The following is a 19867-nucleotide window of genomic DNA, read 5'->3' on the forward strand; positions in this document are numbered from 1 at the left end:
ATGTTTCTACCAAACTTTTATTTGTGCTGCAATCATTCCGAAATTTTTCACTTATCATCTGAATAGGTTCCAGGGTTCAACATCAATACAAAACCTTATGCACATTTGATACTGACTTGCGCTTTGGTGTCCCTTCACCAATATGGAAGTCTGCTGGCTGTACCTCAATGTGCCCTCTGCCTTGCATTGTTTCAAATGTTTGTTAGAATGATGCTTTCTGAATGGGGCTAAGCCATTACTTGTTTAGAGCTGACTCTATGCTGTAATCGGTTTATTGTTAATGTAAACGAAGGGGGGGAGAGGCACTTAAGAAAACAAGGTCACGCACTAAACTGCAATGTGTATGACCAGCTAGTCGATAATCCATAATAACAACAACGCAACAGTGGAGGGAGGACAGAACCGACACGAGCACTCTGTTCGTTCATTCTTTCTTTCCGTCCTCCGTCCACTGTTGCACCGTTTTTATAATGGATAACTAAACTGCAGCTGCGCAAGGCTTTACAGACAAACTTGCATTTTCCACAGCGTGATTCTTGCACAATGTAGAGGGCCAATTCTTCCATGGCACAGCACATGAGCGTCATTAAAGAATGAAAGACACATAACAGCTCCAGCTTTTTCGATGGTTGTTTCATGAACTGCAATGTGAGAAGCCAGCGTTTCATGCACTGCGGCTCCATACAACTTCCCTTAATAAAACTTCACAGGCAGCTGAGGCAGGTGTGCGTATGTTAAGGAAGTAACAATACCAAAATGTTCTAGAAAGTTGACACAGTAGATCACAACTGTCATTACTGAAGAAACTATATCCAACAAGGAAAACAGTGAGAACAACATTTCAGAGAACATGGAGTAAGGAAAAGCACAGTGCTTAAGTAACAACCGAAAATTTAAATTAATTAGGCAGCAGCGAATTAGGCCACAATGTCAGGTGACTGGAGCATGATACTGCAGATTTCCACAAAGCCACTTCAAGACATGATTCACATGTGAGGTCCTCTGCTGTGGAGCCCAACATGACAGTCTGTTCACCATCTGCAAAATTGGGTAGGGGGTTAGGGTAAGGAATGTCTTTGTAAGATTCTACGTAGTGAAGTGGATGTCCACAGCAGCCTCTCAACAGTGCCAATGCAAAAGGAGACGAAGCGTTTGTATGATGCCGGAGAAGCATGACACAAACCACAGGTACAGAAGAAGCAGGTGCAATGCAATCGCAGAGGATTCTAGGAGAGAAGAGACAGCGTGACAGCGCATGCCATAGACAGACAGCACAAGCTAGCCACCAGAGTGAGCATTCCAAGACCCCTGTAGGAAACAAGCAAGCAGAACCGCACAGACGAGATGCCCAGACAGGACCACTACAGCAATGTGCTTCATTCGAGCAATAATTACATTCATTACATTATAAAAAATTGGCGCTCTAGTGGCGCTTCCTCAAATTAATGTCTGTTAGAATAGGTCTCCTCTATCTTCAGCAAAGTTTGTGAAACTAGCCACCTACTGTATGCGTGACATCACTGTTACATCTCCTGATTGGTGCAGAATAGTATAAAAACAGCCCCATTGTTCTTCTCTGCCCATCCGTCTCCTTCTTCACGTACGTTGTACCCATGTAAGTGCCAACGTCTGGCCGCTTACACCTACCTCCCAGCTGGCTCGACGGGCATCCCGACACCACACCAACCTCCCCCTAAACACCCTCTGGACTTCTAAGTGTTGTTCTAAAGGTGCCTTGTAACATCATTTGTATAGGCAAACCACATAGCCTGATGTCACAAACGCACCACTGTTGCTTTTGGTTTAATTGACAGTCCCAGCAGAGTGATCTGCTTGTTCGAGTGCAGCTCCGGGAAGAGTTTTCCTGCAGGGATACTTAACACAATCTCAGCAGCTGAACGTAACTGTTCCAGCAGCGGATAGCGAACTAGAAGCATTGAAGTGTAGAACATTGCAGTGGAGTGGAGGTGTCAGGTGTGAAGGCAGTTTGGAGTGTTTTGGAGCAGCAAAATCGTCCCTTCGATATAGCTTTGAAACAGTAATTCCTGTTTTTTGAGCAGAGGAACTAGGTTTTGGAGAAGCTTGGTAAATCTCAATGTGAGTCATGTCAAATAAGAGAAGCAGGAGGGGAAAAAAAATGCTCACTATACAATAATGTGGAGCTACCTACGTCCAGCAACGACGATGAAAAATAATTTTAACCTGATGCATTACAGCAGATGTAATACAGTGGCCACATCGAAGGGATATACATATATATATATATATATATTGCAGATATGCAGCCATGTGTTTAGCCAACACCAGGAAGAGGAAGACTCGATCATCATAAACACTTGTCAGGAACCCTCATCAGCTTTTCATACCGTTTTCATTCTTGCCTTCGCATTATGTGGTCTTTGCCAGGAACAACATGCTGCAATGTCTCTATAAGACAGTTTTCCTTCATGCCTAAAGACCAAGTCAACATGGCAAAATTGTTCACAATTTTTGTGCTGTGCTACCTTCTCTTATTGATTGCCTATATTTGTGTTTGGCACATGTCCTTTCAGCCTACTAGCACTTGCCATGCACCAAATCCTTCCTTCGAAAATGGCAGTGCTGCCCTGGTAACAGCATCTCCTAATGCAAGGAAGCTAACCATGTCATCGCTAGTGCAGCAGAAATGTTGCATAACAAGGTTTTTAGATAGCACTCCAAAGAGTCTATATTTCGAACATTTGCAACATCCATGCGGACCAAAACCAGCCAACTCCAAAGGTGACAAGGTATTTGAATCGCAGCATCCCATATTTTGCAGAACACATCACGCATCCAGATGACATGACAAACAAAGAGGCGAGTGCTACAGCCAAGAGCTGAAGCTACGAGCTACATTCTAAGCAAGTGTCATGCATTCCAAATCTTCACAGAACGGACAGCTGTGCACAACTGCGAGATTTGCGGCACAGGTGCAAAGAATGGGTTAAAGAAAAGTAAAACCACTCTGTCAAGATTAGTAATTAGCTTCCCAACTAACTGCTCCACATAAAAGAATGCCTGCTGAACATGGTCACAGCAAGCTTACTGGTCCACCTTGTTATACAACTCCCCTATGGTCATAGATTATCATCATCCAGTAAAAGCTCGCTAATTTGGCTCTCGCTTATTCGGAAAATCGGATAATTTTGAGTCGTCATTGGGCCCTACCAATGCATGCATTATTAAATGGCATCAAGCTTGTTAATTTGACCCTCACTCATTCGGAAAAAAGCACAATTTTGAGTCGACATCAGGCCCTATCAACGTTTGCATTATTCAATGGTATGAATCACTTGTTCATGCCACGCACTGGTTAATTCAGTCAAGTCCCAGAGCACAGTAAGCATAGAGCACTGCAAATGTGCAATACAAGTGTGTGTAAATTTCATAGTGCTACGGGATACTGCTATTGTTATAGCTAAGAGTGCACCCTGCTAAAGTCAAGTACAGTGTAGACTGCTTATAACGTAAGTCGTGGGAGTTATAAAAATCCGCGTTATAAGTGGTACTGCGTTATAACCAAAGCATGCTCTTTTCGGCTTTTGCTTATGTCAAACGGGCAAACCCACCTTTCAAACACAATTTATTGCATATTTCACCCACACACACATGCACCACAATCGCAACACAGCACAGAAACAAAGTTCTCCTGACAAGTGCGGCATCAGTGGAAGAAAGCTGTTATTTTCGTCTGGAGACTGGTCTCCACGCGCACACCCACGCTCCCACTCCTAAAAAAAAAAAGGAGTGCGCTACCGTTCTACCCCGAACTCCGCCCACCCTGATTGGACGTGCCTATAGTGATCAACACGCGCCCTCCTTCCTCAAAGTCTCCCACCCTTCTCCTCCTTTTTGTTTCGCTTTTTGCGGCCGGTCTCCACACACGCGCCTGGAAAAAAAAAAAAAGCTGTATGCTGCTGTATGCCGTATGCTGTATGTGCAAAGAAAGCGCGCGAGAGACACGTGCTTTCATGGAGAGCGAACGTACGGCGGAGAACAAACGCAAAGACTCGTCATGCAGAAGGCCGTAGGGGGATGGGAGGGAGGGAGGGGAAGCGACGTTTAGCTGCGTCACTCAATGCGTATCTTGCGACCGAGCGCGAGGGGAACTGGCGACTCAAGCTCCCAGGCGAAATTAGGAAAGCGCGAAGGCAGCGCGGGAGGGAGGGGGCACGGCTTTCTGCAAGCCACTGCGTAGTTTGCGCACCTGAGGGATGTCACGCGCAGCATATCTTGAAAGCGATCTCCACACGGCTCTGACCTTTGTATGCGCTGTGCTTTCGCCGCTCAGTTTCCGTTGAAGCTATAGACCACACGAACCTTCGGTCGCTGCTCCTGCCGCGTTTGCTCACGTCAGCGTTTTTATAGTGCTTGTCTGCGGTCATCGAGTGCGATCTATTCATGTTTGCTTGTGCGCGCAAGCTAGTCTAGTTACGATGGTGCGTGCTGACACCATGCTTGTTAATTCAGTTAGTAAGCAGATGTGTCCAAGTTTATGCAGGCAATAAAACTACTGTCCTTACTCCGTATACTCTACTAGTAAATCTGCTATCGCAACTGATGCTTTGCCTTTCGGGGAAAACTGCGACTTTTTGTTTCGCTTTTCGCTACTGGCCCCCACGCGTGCGCCCGCGCTCCCACTCCTCCACGTTCACGCGCGCGGCAACCGTGCGGGCCGGCCCGTGCTCTACGCCTCCTAGAAAAGGCCGTGCTCCGTGCGCCGATTTCATGGTCGCGCGCTTAAAAGAGCCGCGCTATAACCGGTATTCTACTTCGTGCGTCTATGCTATAAACGGTGCACCCTATACATTTAGTTCTATGGGAGAAATATCGGTGGTGAAAAAAAAAAAAAAAACACGCTACAACCGGTCCCGCGCTAAAAGCAGTTACGTTATAAGTGGTCTGCACTGTACATCTTTCAAAATTCATGCTTTGAAGCAGCCTCGAAAATCCCGGCTGGTTTGGTGCGTTGTAAAAAGGTGTGACACTGGACTAGTTGGTACTGCGTATTATAGTCGAAATGGCGCGAGAAATGAGTACTGGGACACACGCAACACAACCACTGCAGTGCGACACAATTGGTGCAGTGCTTGCAGCCACAGCACTCTCTGAATAGTGCCAATGACGAGGAATTTGCAAACACTGCAGACTCCAAGATGGAATCCACAGACACAGAAAGCAGCGCAGGCAGAAGCAACCCAATCATAATGTATTCTAGGACTAAAGACACAAAGCAACGTTGACGTCATGGTGCATGCCACAGGCAGGAGCAACAGAGCTCAAGTGAATATTGTAGGAATTCCTGTACTTTTAAGTACCCTCCAGACGCAACAGCACGGACAAGGACAATGTCTTTGCTTATACCCCTGCCATGCCTAATTAAGTGCTTTTTCTGCACCATACATTCCAGCATGCTACCACTGAGTGTTGCTTCCGTAGCTCACCCCTCAAGATCATTATTTTTGGTGCTTAAATCAGGAAAACTGATTTCTATTTAAAACAAATGGCAAACTGAATTAAGTTATGCGATTCAACATCCCAATACAGGTCTCTAATCTACGAGAGACACCACAGTGCAGAGTGACTGCCGATTAATTTGGACCACTTTGGGTTCCCAAACCCCTTCTGAGCCATAGATCGGCTGGTTTTATCCACATGTTTTTGGTAAAATGACCAAAGATCAGATCAGCTTGCAACTGGTTTCATCTCAGTGCTTTGTCGTGCTTCTGGTAGATGGCAGCACATAATTCGTGGGGCAGTGCAATTCGTGCAGCAAGCTTAGTCTGGCAAAAGAAGTAAAACATGTTGGCAACTGGGGCCTTTAAAAATAATTTGGCCATATTTTGTGAAAATGCGGGGTAATAGCCTGGCATGGAAGGGGCTAATATGCACTAGAAGCATGGTACACAAGCGTTTTTGCCTTCTCCATCCCACCGGAATGTGGCCACCATGGCAAGCAATTGAACTTGCAACCTCATACGCAAAAGCAGGAGACCACAGCAGAACAAATGGAAGTGCACGAAAACAGCGAAAAAAAAAAAAAAAAAAAAGAACAGCGAAGCAAGCAGAGTGACGATTTTTCAGGTAGCGCATGCAAACAGCCCTGCTAGCAAACAAGGTGATGCCCTCACATCGTTTACCTCGGAAGCTTCCTGTGGAGGAAGGGGTTCCAGGCTGCCTCTCGGAGGAGTATCTGTAGGACTATCTCCCGTAGTCTCCAGCAGACGGGGAGTCTCCATCGGCTCCATGACAGCTAGGGCATCTGTGGTGGAACCCTCCGAAGTAAATTCAGCTTCTAGTTCCGTGGAGGAGACCAGTGACACAGTTGAGAGAGCCTCGCACACGGAATCTTCTTCAAAAGTCACTGGCAAAAACAAAAGGAAAAAAGAAAGTGAAAAGAAATCTACATGTGCATGTATATTTCAGTACTTTTTGACTAGCAGTAACAATCTTGTCATTAAGAGCAGGAAAGAAACGAGAGTCACAATTTAAATGAGAGTGATTCTTTGAATAGTAGTAAACATAAACCCCTTACATGGTCGATGAAATGTATATTTGTCGTTGTCTTCGTCCAAATCACTTGGCTCCCCGGGCTGCATTTGGGAAAGTGAAGCAACCCACGATGTCAGGTCATATGGGTGAGTGTAGTCACTCGGATCGAAGGGGCGTTTCTTAAGAGGCACCTCAGCTGCCTTCAGCTGTGCCTCCGCCGTGTCCAAGCAAGGGCCGCTGTGCCTGGCATCTGTGAGCCAGACAGGAACACTCGTTTGTGCTAATGTGTCGGGCCATAACTAGAACTAACTGAACTGCAACAGAGCAGGAAGACAAGAACAGATAGAAAGGGATACAACGCAAGCGCTTGTGTTGTCTTCCTTTGTATCTGTGCTTGTCTCGCTGCACTGTCTTACACTTCAGAAGCCACGCAACACCAACCAGCCCAATATCGTACTATGACTAAAGGTAAGCTCAAAGTCGTACACTCTGAAACAGCTTACACCCTTCGAGGCGTCCTTTTGTCCCACAACAGTAATCATCAGAAGGGTAAAAAATTAGGTCGGCTGGTGTAGCATAGTTCAAATTCTGGAAAACCCGCACTTAGACCAAATACACAGAACAATGTGCTGGTTGTTTTTCTTTGTGTATTTCGTCTAAGTGCTGGTCTTCCAGAATTTGAATGATAATCATCATCTGCCTTGCTGGCATTTATTTTTCAAAACACCCTGTGCTTGCTACTTTCTAGTCAAGAATGCTACTTCATGCCATTTGTGAGCTACAAGTATATTGAGCACAGGGTTAAAGAAAGGAAAGACACGCAAAGATTGATTACAATTATTTTTGTGGGATAAAGATAGGCCCCAAGGGTGTAAACTAGGGGTGCACGAACACTCCAATATCACCGAATCGAATCGAATAGCTAACGTTCAAATAATTCGATTTGCAAATCGAATATCTAGTATTCAAATTTTTGAATATTTGGTGTAGGGACCCATGCAGTGCCGCATGCACCACGAAGACCCTCGTGCCTCTCTTCGTTGTCTTTGCCGCAAAAGAAGCGTTGAGCGTGCCGCAGAGAGAGAGAGAGAAACAACTTCATTTAAATAAAGATCGTGCTTGGTTACTGTGGGTGGAGCCCCTCTTCCAGGGCCCCACTGGCTATTGCGGCGTGCCGGGCCTGGTCGAGGGTCGCCAATTGGCTTCCCAAGTCCATTTCGGAGAGTCGCAGCCTTCCACGACCAATTGCTAAGTGTATCGTTAAGTACCGGTGCGACGGCATCTGCCGGACGCTGCGTGCATTGGTAAGTGATGTGTTGTAGTCTCGGGGTGGAATCGCACCAAGGACATCTGTTGCTGTGTTTGTTGGGAAATATTTTGTGGAGTCTATGTAAGTGTGGGTAGGCGCCGCAGACTGGCTGCCCTGGCTGAAGCCTGTTTCACATGGTTCGACTGGAGCGAAAAAAATTCAGCGCAGTCACACATGTTGCAATGTTGTTTTTGGAGGGCTCATTTTCGTCGGTAGAATAAGGTGCATCTAGGTCGACAGGACTAATCATAACAACAATGAGATGTGGATGGAGGGAACGACAACCAAAGCTGCACGTATTTACGAAAATGTAAAAGCATGTGCGAAGATCTAGCCAATCTGCCCTTTGCATGTCCCGAGTGCGCATGCACTGTACCGTGCGCATGCGCTGTACCCTAGCGGCGAGCGCCGAAAACGTTTTGTACGGCGTCAGTGGTTCATGCAGCTGACGACGCACGCGTGTGTAGCATAGCCGTCGAGCACGCGAACTCAGCATTCCGTCGGAGCAGAGAAGGTGCTTCCAGTTGCTGCTCGCACAAAAATGACAAAATATGGGGCGAAATCTCTGTGTTGTCGGTGGGGAAAATTAGTTATTTCGAGGGGGTCTCCCGCTGCCACTTCGTTCGTAGAGGTCTTAAATACATGTGCTTCTATGGAGTACTGGCAGAGAATAGAAAAACTTCGTTATATCCAGGAATTCGTTCTATGGAGGTTCGTTATAAGCAGGTTTAGCTGTATAACTCAGTTCTCAAATCAAATAGGCCTCATTTGAAGTTTCAAGAATTATTATAATCGTTTCTGACCAGCTTTCAAATTGGCGGTGACGCTGGAATGAGATAAAGGAATTCTTAATTAACCTTCCACTCCGTAAAGATAGTCGAACAGCGAAGCTGTGTTAGTTACACAAAGTGTGACATGTGCATCTGTTGCACGTGATGCAATTGCGTAAACACAAGTAAACACAGGTCTACAACAGGAACTTATAATGAAACGTTGCGAGGCGAGAAGAGGCAGCGACTTCCAACACTACTCGATGATTGTCCAGTTCTCTGGTTGCGCTATAGCTCCAGCACAGTACGTCATTGTGAAGTCACTGATTTTAAAGTATTTCTCTTATTTGGGCTGTTGTAGGTCAATAACGGTTTTTAAACTTGCCAAGTGAAGAGTTTGGCTCTTCTAGAATACAATGTAGTCAATCTTTCGTGCTAAAAAATATTTGCTACATCCTAGCATATGCCGTCAAAATCCATAATGTGACGGTGAGCTGGTGTGGGAACTTCAAGGCTGTGTCGCCACTCATCTTTTGTTTCCGTGTCTTTTCTCGCTTACCAAGACTCTTCTCATGGTACCGGCTTTCTTGCTATTGTAAAAGGGTGATTTAATACAACTCAAGTAAGTGTTCCTTTAAACAGAAGCAAACATCTGTCTGTGAAGCGTGTAGAAGAACAAGCTTTTTTTTTTTTACTGTCCATAAAAAATATGCAAAGCTGGCATGCCATAGTAATGCCTGTAACTTGTGCTGCAGAGGCTACAGTATTCAAAATGCTGCCTTCGGTGTGCACTGCTACACTGCCTTAATCTGTGGCTTTTTTTAACACGAAAGTGTTTTATGCCGGGGTCCACCAAGACTTCACTGACGTATTTCCGTCACGGAAATACGTCATAGAACATAATACAAAGAAAGAAACCAGAAGAAAAAGTTCCACAAACATGCAAAATTTGGAAATCGAACCCACGACCTCTCGGTCCGCGACGATAGATCGCCGAGCGTTTAACCCATTGCGCCACAAACGCATTTGCAGAGAGCTACACAGACGCGCCTTATATATCTAACACTCCTCCGTGTACCCGCGCTCTTGCTCGGGGCGGTGCCGCCGCCTACGAGCAGAAAAGAGAAGTACTGCATCATGACACTAACGCGCACCGACAGTGAACGCTTCGGTGGTCTCAGCACTACGACGCCTCGATGCCAGCATTCGAAGGGACGCTGGCATCAAGAAGCACTACCAACGCCACCTAGGTGGCGTTCACCGTACTCAGCACAGCGGAGCGTGGCCTCCGCAATTAGCTCTGAAAATGTTTCTGAAGTTGATCGCGGAGGCTGCAATTACGACGCGCTGCACGCGCTGATTTGACTCGGTGACGATTCAGTTACGTGCTTTGTCTTGCGCGTTGTATTAGTGTGTCAGTTACGTGCTTCGTCTTTCGCGTTGTGCTAGCGTGTGCAGCGTAGTGCAGCTTCCATATGCACGACGGTTGCTCATGGTCATCGACGTTGGTAGTCGTGATAGAGGAGACGTGCCACCAGGCGTCAGCGTGGGTGCATCAACGCCTAAGGGCGCTTTAGCCACAAAACACCAATAGACATTATATATCAATGTGCAATAAACATTACACTACTTCTGTGAAGACACGTTTCACTTTCGTGTTCTATACCGATTCCTATATAAGAGGGATCAACCACATTTTTTTTTCTTTTTTGACTGCTTTGCATTCACTATGCTAACTGGTCTGCACTTTATTGTTACCATATGTAATATCACTGCAAATTCAAATGAGCAAGAACATACCGAACCCAGCTTTTTTTTGCGTCTATGTTCCTTAGATGTGTATGACGCTTGTAGGATTTCCTCGGACATTAGCTAAGAGGCCAAAGAACATTTAGTGATACGTGGAACACCTCATGTTCATGTAATCCTGCATAAGACATGTCCTAGTTTTCTTTTTGCCTGCCTGCAAGTAGAACTTGCAGCTTCTCCCGGTGGCCTCATGGCAGAGTTCCCTTCTGCAATGATGTCTTTCCCAGATTGGTCTTCAATTCAGTCAGCCTGGTATCTGACCATGTCTTATCTATGCTTTTCTGTAGCACAGTAAAGGTAGCGGAGAGGTGGACCACATTGGAGCCTTGATGCCGTTTTTACATATACAAATATGCACACGTGTGCATGCATTCACCCCCCCTCTCCCCACACACACACAAGCAAACAAACAACAAAAAAAAGAAGCTTGCTGAAAAATGGAAATGTGTGTCATGTAAACAGCATACAAGAAAATGCAGCACAAATTTCGGTACCAGGCTCCCACGTTTTCTCGTGGCCTACAAAAATTACTAGAAGGAGCTTTGGCATCAATCGCTCAGTTCTTACAAGAATGATGGTTAGCAAATGGATTTGTCTAATCTTCATGCTTGTGGCTTCAAACGCTCTTGCGACATTATTTATTACGTGTGACATTTGTAAATTTTCAAGCACTCAGATTTCTAAGCGCAACCAGGGTCCTTCAATACTTTTCTCCTGGTCATGAAACTCCCGCGTAACGCTATGGGAGAGCTTCATATAGCGCCCGCAGTTGTGGCGCCGCTAGAAGGGCGACGGGGAAGGCGGCCGCTGCCGCCGGAAAGCGGTGTGTCGGCGCGGCGTGCTGTTGTGCGTGTTTGTTTTTTGTTTCGCCTGAACGTGTCTCTCCATGTAGTGACATCGACACTTCGTCATTCACCACAGCAGTGATTCCTAACCTTTGTTGTGAGCCAGGCTGCCGCTCCGGATACAAGGGCGTCGACGAAAAAGTCTCCCTATTCTGTTTACCAGCCAACCCGGAACTACGCGACAGGTGGAAGCGAGCAATCGCGCGACGAGAGACTGCCGGGTTCTCGTTTGTATCGAAGTACTTTCGCGTGTGCGAAAAACATTTTGATGCCGGAGACATTGTTCGTGCGGACGTTTGTACAGTGAATGGAAACGTTGTGTCACTGCCACGCGATCGACCCAAACTGGTAGGAGATGCCATTCCGAGGATTTTCCAAGGCGTATCTGTGTACTTGTCTAAGCCCAAAGAACGTTCGCATGCACCGAAACGGCGCCCACCTGCAAAAAGGCTGCGAGCGGTATCTTCAAACTGCGCTGAAGCCGAAGTTGCGGCCGTCGCAACTGCAGACGTCACCAATGCAGCCGAAGACGGTAAGTCTTCGGTAAGTCTGGTGCACACCTTTGGAGTATGCTACTTGCTCACTACGCAGGCAAACTGGCATCACTCTCATTACGATATTCCTTCTTGGTCACTCTTTGCAGATGAAGTACGAACTGTAAATCGCCTTGGCGGTGCTGATGCAGAGTGCCTAACTGAGCACGCCGTTTGCTTTGCCTCAGAGCTGCACAGGGTGAAGGACCAACTTCGCAGTGTGAAGCAACAACTTCATTCGTGTCAGCGGAAGCTCGCAAAAGCGGAGGCGCAGGCAAATGAAAAACGTGGCATGCAGGAAACCATTCAGAAGCTATCGGGCCGCGAGATGCTCATTATAGGTCAGTGCATCATGAAGGCAAACATGGAGTCCACGAATTCAGTGCGGTAAGCTCCCATTCCTGATGGTTTTTTTTGCTTTTTTTTGTTTTTTTTAATAAATCGCGACAGTGTCTGTGTTTTAGAGGTTTACTTGAAGCGCGGCATTTGCAATGAACGTGCTTACTTTTTGCTTAATGATCCAAACGAAAAAGTGATAGCGCTGACTAAAATGAAGATGGGCCACGCCCACTCTTAAAAATGCAAGATCTCTTTCAGCATAAAGAACCTATTGCTAACCAGGTAAACCTTTTAATAACACACACCAAAACAACTTGCAGAGTAGCTGTGCACTGTATAGAAATGTGATAATGATTGTCTAACCATTTGATGCTAATGGGCATACACGTCTCGTTTTAAATGCAGTGAAGATCTGTTATGCTTTCTGGTGCTTAAAATTTCACACTCATGTCATTCATTGAGTGATAGAGCAAGATATTTGTGTTTCAGATTTATACCCTGGCAGTTCTTTTGGACGATATACTACTGGAGCCGGCTGAGTGCATGCAAGATATCAATCGTCCGGAGTCAACGAAGGACTGCATTTTGGACATACCTTGGTGGCTAGATTGCAAGAAAGTTTGCTAAAATAAGCTGCAAGGACTGCCTCCAAACACTGAGGAGCACCTCCCGAAAGCCAAGTACACTGACCGAAATAAAGACTAGGGGATTTTTGGAAGTGCTATCAGACCAGCTGCTTTGCCTTCTGCAAATAGTGGACGAGCACCTAGAAGTGTGCACCGTGGACAATACATATAGCCTGTGCCAATGTCTACATGAACATTGTTGAAGACATCCTGCTGGACGACCGTACTTCCTCGTCCAGTGTTGGCTGCGCAACACATTTTGTACGCACTACGGCTGAAGTTGTGCACTTTTTTTTTATTAAGTGCCGTTTGCATTTTTTTTACACGCGAAAGGAACAGACTATTTCGTGCTGGTGCTCGTTCATCCTGTCCAGCCACAGGAGAGATGAAAGCAGTGACAAATTATTTTTCCTGGTGTTTTGTCTCATTCCCTCTATCCACCAACTTTTCTGCCAGTCTATCGAACGCAATCTTAATTGCAACCATATGTGTACTAGTGCTTGCGGCACTTTTGCATTCTTGACGCTTGCTAGTAATTACTCCCTAATAATCGTATACCATGCCTTCCATTCCGCCCTTTTACTAAGTAGACACTGTCCTGGAAGGGGTAGCGTGGTTAGCACAAGTCAAAATGCTATCCACAAAGACCTGCGCCAACTTGTTTTCTGTTAGGCAGAAAAAATAATACAACAAATTAGGCTCTAATTGGATTAAGAAAACTGAGTATAAAGACAAACAAGAGAAACATGCCAAAAATAATATACTTATTCAGTTTGATCGGTAAATGTAGTCTTGAATGACCTAATGACGATGGAAGCTCCGAGCTGGTTTCAATCTGGGCTGGTATTTTTATAAAAAGACGCGGGGGGTGTTTTCAGTCGACTAAGTGAAACGCCAACCTTGAACTGATGGTCACTGCGACATTAAATGTGAATGGATTAAAAAAAATATACACTCGCGCAGGTTTGAACTGATCATGGTTAAATTTGTATGCGTAAATGCAAGAACTTTCGCATAGAAACCGCACATATTGCCTATATCTAGCATGCGCAGTTCACAGCTGCTGCTGCAATTAGTGCCAAGATGACTTTATTCAGACGTACCTGTTCCGCGCGCGAAATTCCCATTGGCAGCTTCGCGATGCCCCAGAATAAACAGGCAATTAACAGGAGAATAAGCGCTGCGGACCGCCAGCGCGCAGTAGGGCGTACCATAACTTCTTGCGCAAGCAACGTTAATCTGTGGGTCAGCTAGGCTTAGTCATGGCGCACTGTATAATTTAAGCACGATTTTAATCACCTACACAGGAATCAAGAAACGTAGGTAAAGGTACGAGCACAAGCGAAATTGCAACATTTGACGAGCAGCCTTGGGTGAACTATTGCTAACAATCAATGACTTGAAGTAATAAACAACTTGCATGCTATCATATTTGGTTAAGAGTAAGCACTGCTATGTTCAGTTAGCGGATACAGTGAAATAAAAATGTGGGCGAGGTGTTTTTCATGGCAAACATTCACGCGAACGCGCGACTGCCCTTCCAAGCGCGGCAGATCGGTGCCCTCCTACTCACGGCGGCGCCTCTGGTGGCAGCTTTTGTCCCTATATGAAACTTCGGTGGGAGTTTCATGACCAGAAGAAAGTATTGAAGGACCCTGGCGCAACAAAGCAATTAAAATTCTACACACATCCGTAATCGCTATGAAGCACTGCATTTAAAAGCAATAGTTAGCTGGTAATGATAAATCTGCAAAGCGGCAAAGCCATTCGAAGACAGAAGCATGAAGTTTAGGCAAATCCATGTACTGACTATAATTCCCATGCTAGGCTATAATTCCTGCTAGGCTTGAAGTTCCCATAGACAGTTGTAGAAAACTGCATTTTAAATGCAAGGTTTGTGTTTTGCCCTTGTTGGCATGACATCTTTCTAGTGTTCAGTGAAGAAACTTGAGACAACATAGAAGCTGAGCTAGAGACGATTGCGCTTGCGTGTGTGTGTCTCAACTTCTGCCTGTATTGCCTGAAGTTTAGTGTGCTAAGCACTAGAATAGATGCATTTGAAATCCCTTGCCAATGTTTACAATGACAGCTTACCAGGCACCGGCGCAGGCATCGGGCATGCGTAGAGAGGCAACTGAGCAAGACGTGCCCGAGTCCGGCGGGATGTGGTGCGAGGGCGGGCTGTCGTCGGCTGCTTAATCATTTCAGCAATCTGCATCTGTCGCCGGTCGAGGAAAGGAAAAAAAAATGTGGCATGCAACACACTCATCATTCTCTAATCTATTCATAACGTGGTGTTTTCACCCCTCCCACTTGAAGATGTGTTGTGCGTATGTGGCATATCTAGAGGGATATCGCACATTGGCTGAATAAACGCATACTCGCCAACTGAAGAACACATATTCTGTCTGCCATACGAGAAAAATGTTTAGAAAGTTCAAGGCCAACTGCAACGAAATTTTGGATTGCGCAAGAATCCTAGTTTAAGACAGTGTAGATACAGAGGAGCCTCCGTGCATAATTTGACATTTGAAGTACGAGTGGAAGAATCGCGAAACGTTTGCGAAAATTGCTGCTTTTCGACAAAACTAAAGACACCACCATGCATGACCTGGAACACATAGCTGCTCAGCATGACCTCCAAGGTTTCCGAGGTGGCATGCTGGAACTTGCGTCACAGCAACAACCACCAGATACACGTGTCGTCTGTTTAGCTAGGTGCTGTTTAAAGGCTGCTAACAAAAAAAAAAAAAAATATGCAATTACATGCCCTGCTTATAGGGTGATTACATCTGAATTACATCTGATTATAGGCAGACATCATCGGCGACTGAAATGCTAAAGCAGCTGGGATTGGATGTGCTATGCCTGTGCACATCACAAACTAAGTTCCTCTTTCAAATTTACCACTTCAATCTTGGCTTACTGAAAGGTTCTTATCTACTACCGCCAATACACAGGTTGTCACTAATAAATCACTCTAAAGCCACACAATAACATTTTTGCAAAACACAACCATCTAAAAACGCTTTACCAAACCCAATCGAATAGTGGAATTCTTTACCATCAGCTGTAGAACTAGTACTTGTGTTTGCACATTCGAACATAGTTTACTAATCATCTATTAAACTGTTCTTCACATTGATAGTCTTTTTTAGCTATGTATGTCTCTCAGTGTATGCTCAGTGTTTCCTTCATTTTTAAACGAGCATGTCTTGATATAGTGTCGCTCTTTTTTTTCACCACTGTACACACTATCAAGAGCAATTGTCCTCCCTATGTATTTTGTACCATTTATCGTATGCTGTAAATTATTCATTAGTACTGCAAAATGTGCTGTATGATGCCGTTAATGCATAAGGGACATGTACACAAAAAAATAATAAGTGAGTAAATATGTCGTTATGTACCAAGCCCAAACCGTGCTCTTGTCAACTTCATTTCTCTACTGTACTGTTGCATTACGTCTATATTGTTTAAACGTACAAGAAAACATTATCATAATAAACACATTAATGAATTCATTATGCATAGAAGAAAATAAATTTTAAATCTGGCTGGCCATGCTTTATATCAATGGATTTTCTACAGCTGTAACGAAACCAAGAATGCAAGATCCAGCTCAATATCAGTTACAGCAAAGCACAAATTTCTTCACTCGTTGCACAGATTATGTTCAACATAAGGCGTGCTTAACAGACGTGGACAGGAGAAGGACGAGACACACAAAGCACATTGTGCATTATGTGTGTTTCGTCCGTTTTCTGTTCGATCAGGTCTGTTAAGCACATCTGAATTAATGCACATTCTGAATTAATGGCATGCATGAGTTTTGTCCAGCATCTTGACTTGGCTTTGGCTAGTGGGCCACTAGCCAGGGTGCAAACCCTGCATAACAACACTAATAGCACCACTTCCATTGCCATCGCATTGCTGCAAAGATGCTACAGTGTCATGTCATGCTGCTCATGCTGCTCCGCATTGAAATGGCAGCGAAGTGGAAAACAGTGTCTTAACAATTGAGCAAGCTGGCAGGCAGACAGGAGACACTTTGCTAGGCTGTTGGTGGATTGCGGGGCCTATACATGGCATCGCACAAGCACTTCCTTCGCAGAGACCGGGGTAAAATATGAGGAGATCTTGTAATTTTGGCACCCCAAGTTGCACATGTAAAACTTGTGTAAACATGTAAAAATACCTGCTACAGGTATACTTGTCAAAAATGTGTGTCATTGATATAATCCAATGTACAATTCAAAATCAAAGCAGTTCAAAAGTTCTTGGACTGTCCTCCTTGCATCGAAGCTTAGTTGACCTCTGCACAACCGCTTATCTGTTGCCACCAACATCAGCAACTTTTTATAAGAATAGAAAACTTCGCGAGTTAGATCATGTTCACCATGAACAAGCGCTACTGAAAGGACTCAGACAAGAAGTGTGATAGCTGAAGCATGTCATATTCATAAGCGAGTGCATTACTTATAAGTGAACCCGCCATTTCTCTAAACAAAGGATGAATCCCCATATCTGACTCATATGTAACCACAAATGTTGATGCATAGGTGCTTTTGGTAACCAGTTTTGTTTATTTTCCATTCGTTTTCACAGACCATCTGTCGTCTCTTCTTGTCCGTGTCCTTTCGTTGCGCTGCCACATGTCAGCAACTCGCACTATGCTGCCATCAGGCAAGTGGCTTAATGCCAGAAACTATGCAGCCAGGTGGCTAAAAGAGTACCTTCCATGAGCTGGGGATACCACGCCTTTGAGGTGCTGGTGCAGCAGCAGCAGCCATTGCGCCTGGAAGTGATTCTTGCTCGTGTGGCATTTCATCCCGCTCATCTGAAGTAGCACAGGCATGCAAGTGTTTAGACAAGAAGCATTCAGGCACACAGCCACGCAGCTATCACTCGCACATACTCCTCATGTCCCGGCAGAAGCGTGGGCAAGGGCTTCTATCCTTAAATGTGATACTGGCCCCCTGTCCTGCCCAAGCATTACACAGGCCCCATATACAGTCTGGTTAATGGTTACAGTTATTTGCAATTGGAATTTCACATAACAAGAACATAATATTTCACAAAAATGCTGCCTTGATTTTTTTGTTTTTTTTTTTTTAAATCAAATGTTTCCTATCCAAAACATGTCAACAAAAGTGCACTCTATAAAGCACTGCAACGTTGCAAGATTTAGAGTGCTCAAACTCTCTTCTCCTGACAACAGCACGCCTGCTACATCATTAGATTGTGTTTTCAGTGATGTGTACCAGTGAACGGCCACCTGACACCAAGAGTTTAACATGCAGCCTGCACAGCACAATTGACAAAGCTAATAGTGAATATACTCAATGTTTGACGCCAGTGGCTGGTTCTTTGTTGCAAATCATGGTGTGCCATGGAAGCATCGACCTCTCTTGACGGCATTACCTCCCATTATTCACAGCACTCGAGTTGTTTCTCAGCTCAGTGGGATCTGTGCAACTAGGTGTTGCACAGACCGCCTGGCACACGACATCACACAGTAGCTAGATTTCCATGCAAGTGGGGACACAAATCTGTTGACACCTCCACTTAACTCTGCTCTTCCGAGTATTGCTCCCGTATCCATAGAAAAGGAATGCAAGCTTACCATTATCAAAAGCACGGCTCTAACCACTACAGTGTTACAAAAGCATTAAAAACTTGGAGGACGCTTAAGCTTCGCCTTTAAGAGTGGAACGCGATAAGCATTCAAAGATCTTTGACTGCTTCTCACACTGCCCGGCAACTGCAGCTTATGTAACTAATGCTTACGAGGAAACACTGGTGGCAAAAGCTATGTACGAAGGTGAGCTTTCTGGTAGAAACGCGGTCTCTTGCGTGGACCGATCCCGGAGGTAGTGCACAGCCACGCCAACAAAATTGCATCATTTCCAGGTCTCTGTTCTGTTTCACACTTTTGATATTTCAGTCTGAGAAGATTTAACATAAAAGGCATGCAATGTCGGTGTTTTGTATCGCAACATTTGTTTGTGGGCTGTCATTTTCAAAATTCCGAGGAATAACTTTGTCAAGAATGCAAGATAAAGTATGAGCAACTTTAGTGATAGAATGGTGTGGTAATATAACCCGTATATACCGCATGTCATATAGCAAGGCGTGGCATATGCATAAACCTAAATATATACTTTCGCTCACGGGACGACGCCAAAACCAGATTTTCTGTGGCACGGGGCCCTTAACACTACCGCGTTAAAAAGCAAACGGCGACATTTTCAACATAAAAGTTGTGCAGGAAAGCTCTCGAGTGATGTCAACTGCGCAACCAAACCATAACAGCAAGGTAGACTGTCATGTGCAGCCAGGTGGAAAGCTTGAGAAACAACCACTTACTTTTTGCAGGCCCTGGTACTCTTTTGGGGAGAGTTCCGGAGGGCTGTACATAAGGTGTTGTCCCTCCTGATGTTTCTTCCGCATTACTTGTGGAATTGGCTAGTAGGGAAGACTGCTAGAATGAAAGAGACCAATTGACATTAACCGTATAATAATAATAGAATAATCGTATGCTATTTACTCAGATGACAATTTATTAACCGAGCCCTAGCTGTGCTCCTTATAGTGGGTCAGACAAAAACAGTCACAGACAGGTCTACATGTCCGACACCACTCATTTGCTTTTCTTACCAGTAATAAAGCCGCCTCAATTGATTTCATGTTCTACAGTTTAGTATGGGCTTGCTGCACACACTTCGTTATTTGCATTGGCAGTTTACGTTATGGCTGGCAATAAGTTAAAAAATGTCCTGCCAAGCAAAGAAAGTAAGACAAGCTAAACTGGACGAAAAAACATTAGTATGAAGGGGAGCAGGCGCGGATCCAGGGGGGATGTCCGGATGTCCTGACCCCCCCCTCAGATTTCTGCATCCCCCCCCCCTCCCCCTGCTGACACGGGGACGGCCCTGTCGCAAAAAAATGTGGCCACCAGCATTTTTCAAAAGTATTTTTCGCGAATACCAGTGGTAGCAGCCATGTAGAAGTAAAGCTAGCTCGCTCACAAGCTTAGTTATATTCCGTAGGGTGTGTGGTGTCGCGAAGTTGCCGTAGTTATTGTTTCTCATGAACACCTTGGACCTCCTGGCGCCGGCCG

The 19867-nt window shown here is 45.1% G+C and overlaps 1 protein-coding gene across 1 annotated transcript in view; it reads right to left on the minus strand.

Annotated features, from left to right (window-relative positions):
• The window catches only part of LOC119452793 (arginine-glutamic acid dipeptide repeats protein), a 48565-nt gene extending 29099 nt beyond the window's left edge, over positions 1-19466 (minus strand). Inside the window, exons 1-5 of the mRNA XM_049667439.1 lie at positions 19114-19466; positions 17481-17584; positions 14839-14962; positions 6557-6763; positions 6162-6385 (exon numbers count right to left, since the gene is read on the minus strand). Coding sequence (XP_049523396.1) covers positions 6162-6385; positions 6557-6763; positions 14839-14962; positions 17481-17570 — 645 coding nt within the window. The 5' untranslated portion in view covers positions 17571-17584; positions 19114-19466. The remainder of the gene's footprint in view (positions 1-6161; positions 6386-6556; positions 6764-14838; positions 14963-17480; positions 17585-19113) is intronic.
• Positions 19467-19867: the final 401 nt, after the last annotated feature.

Source organism: Dermacentor silvarum, chromosome 5, assembly GCF_013339745.2.
Source record: "Dermacentor silvarum isolate Dsil-2018 chromosome 5, BIME_Dsil_1.4, whole genome shotgun sequence".
In the NCBI taxonomy this organism is placed as follows: domain Eukaryota; kingdom Metazoa; phylum Arthropoda; class Arachnida; order Ixodida; family Ixodidae; genus Dermacentor; species Dermacentor silvarum.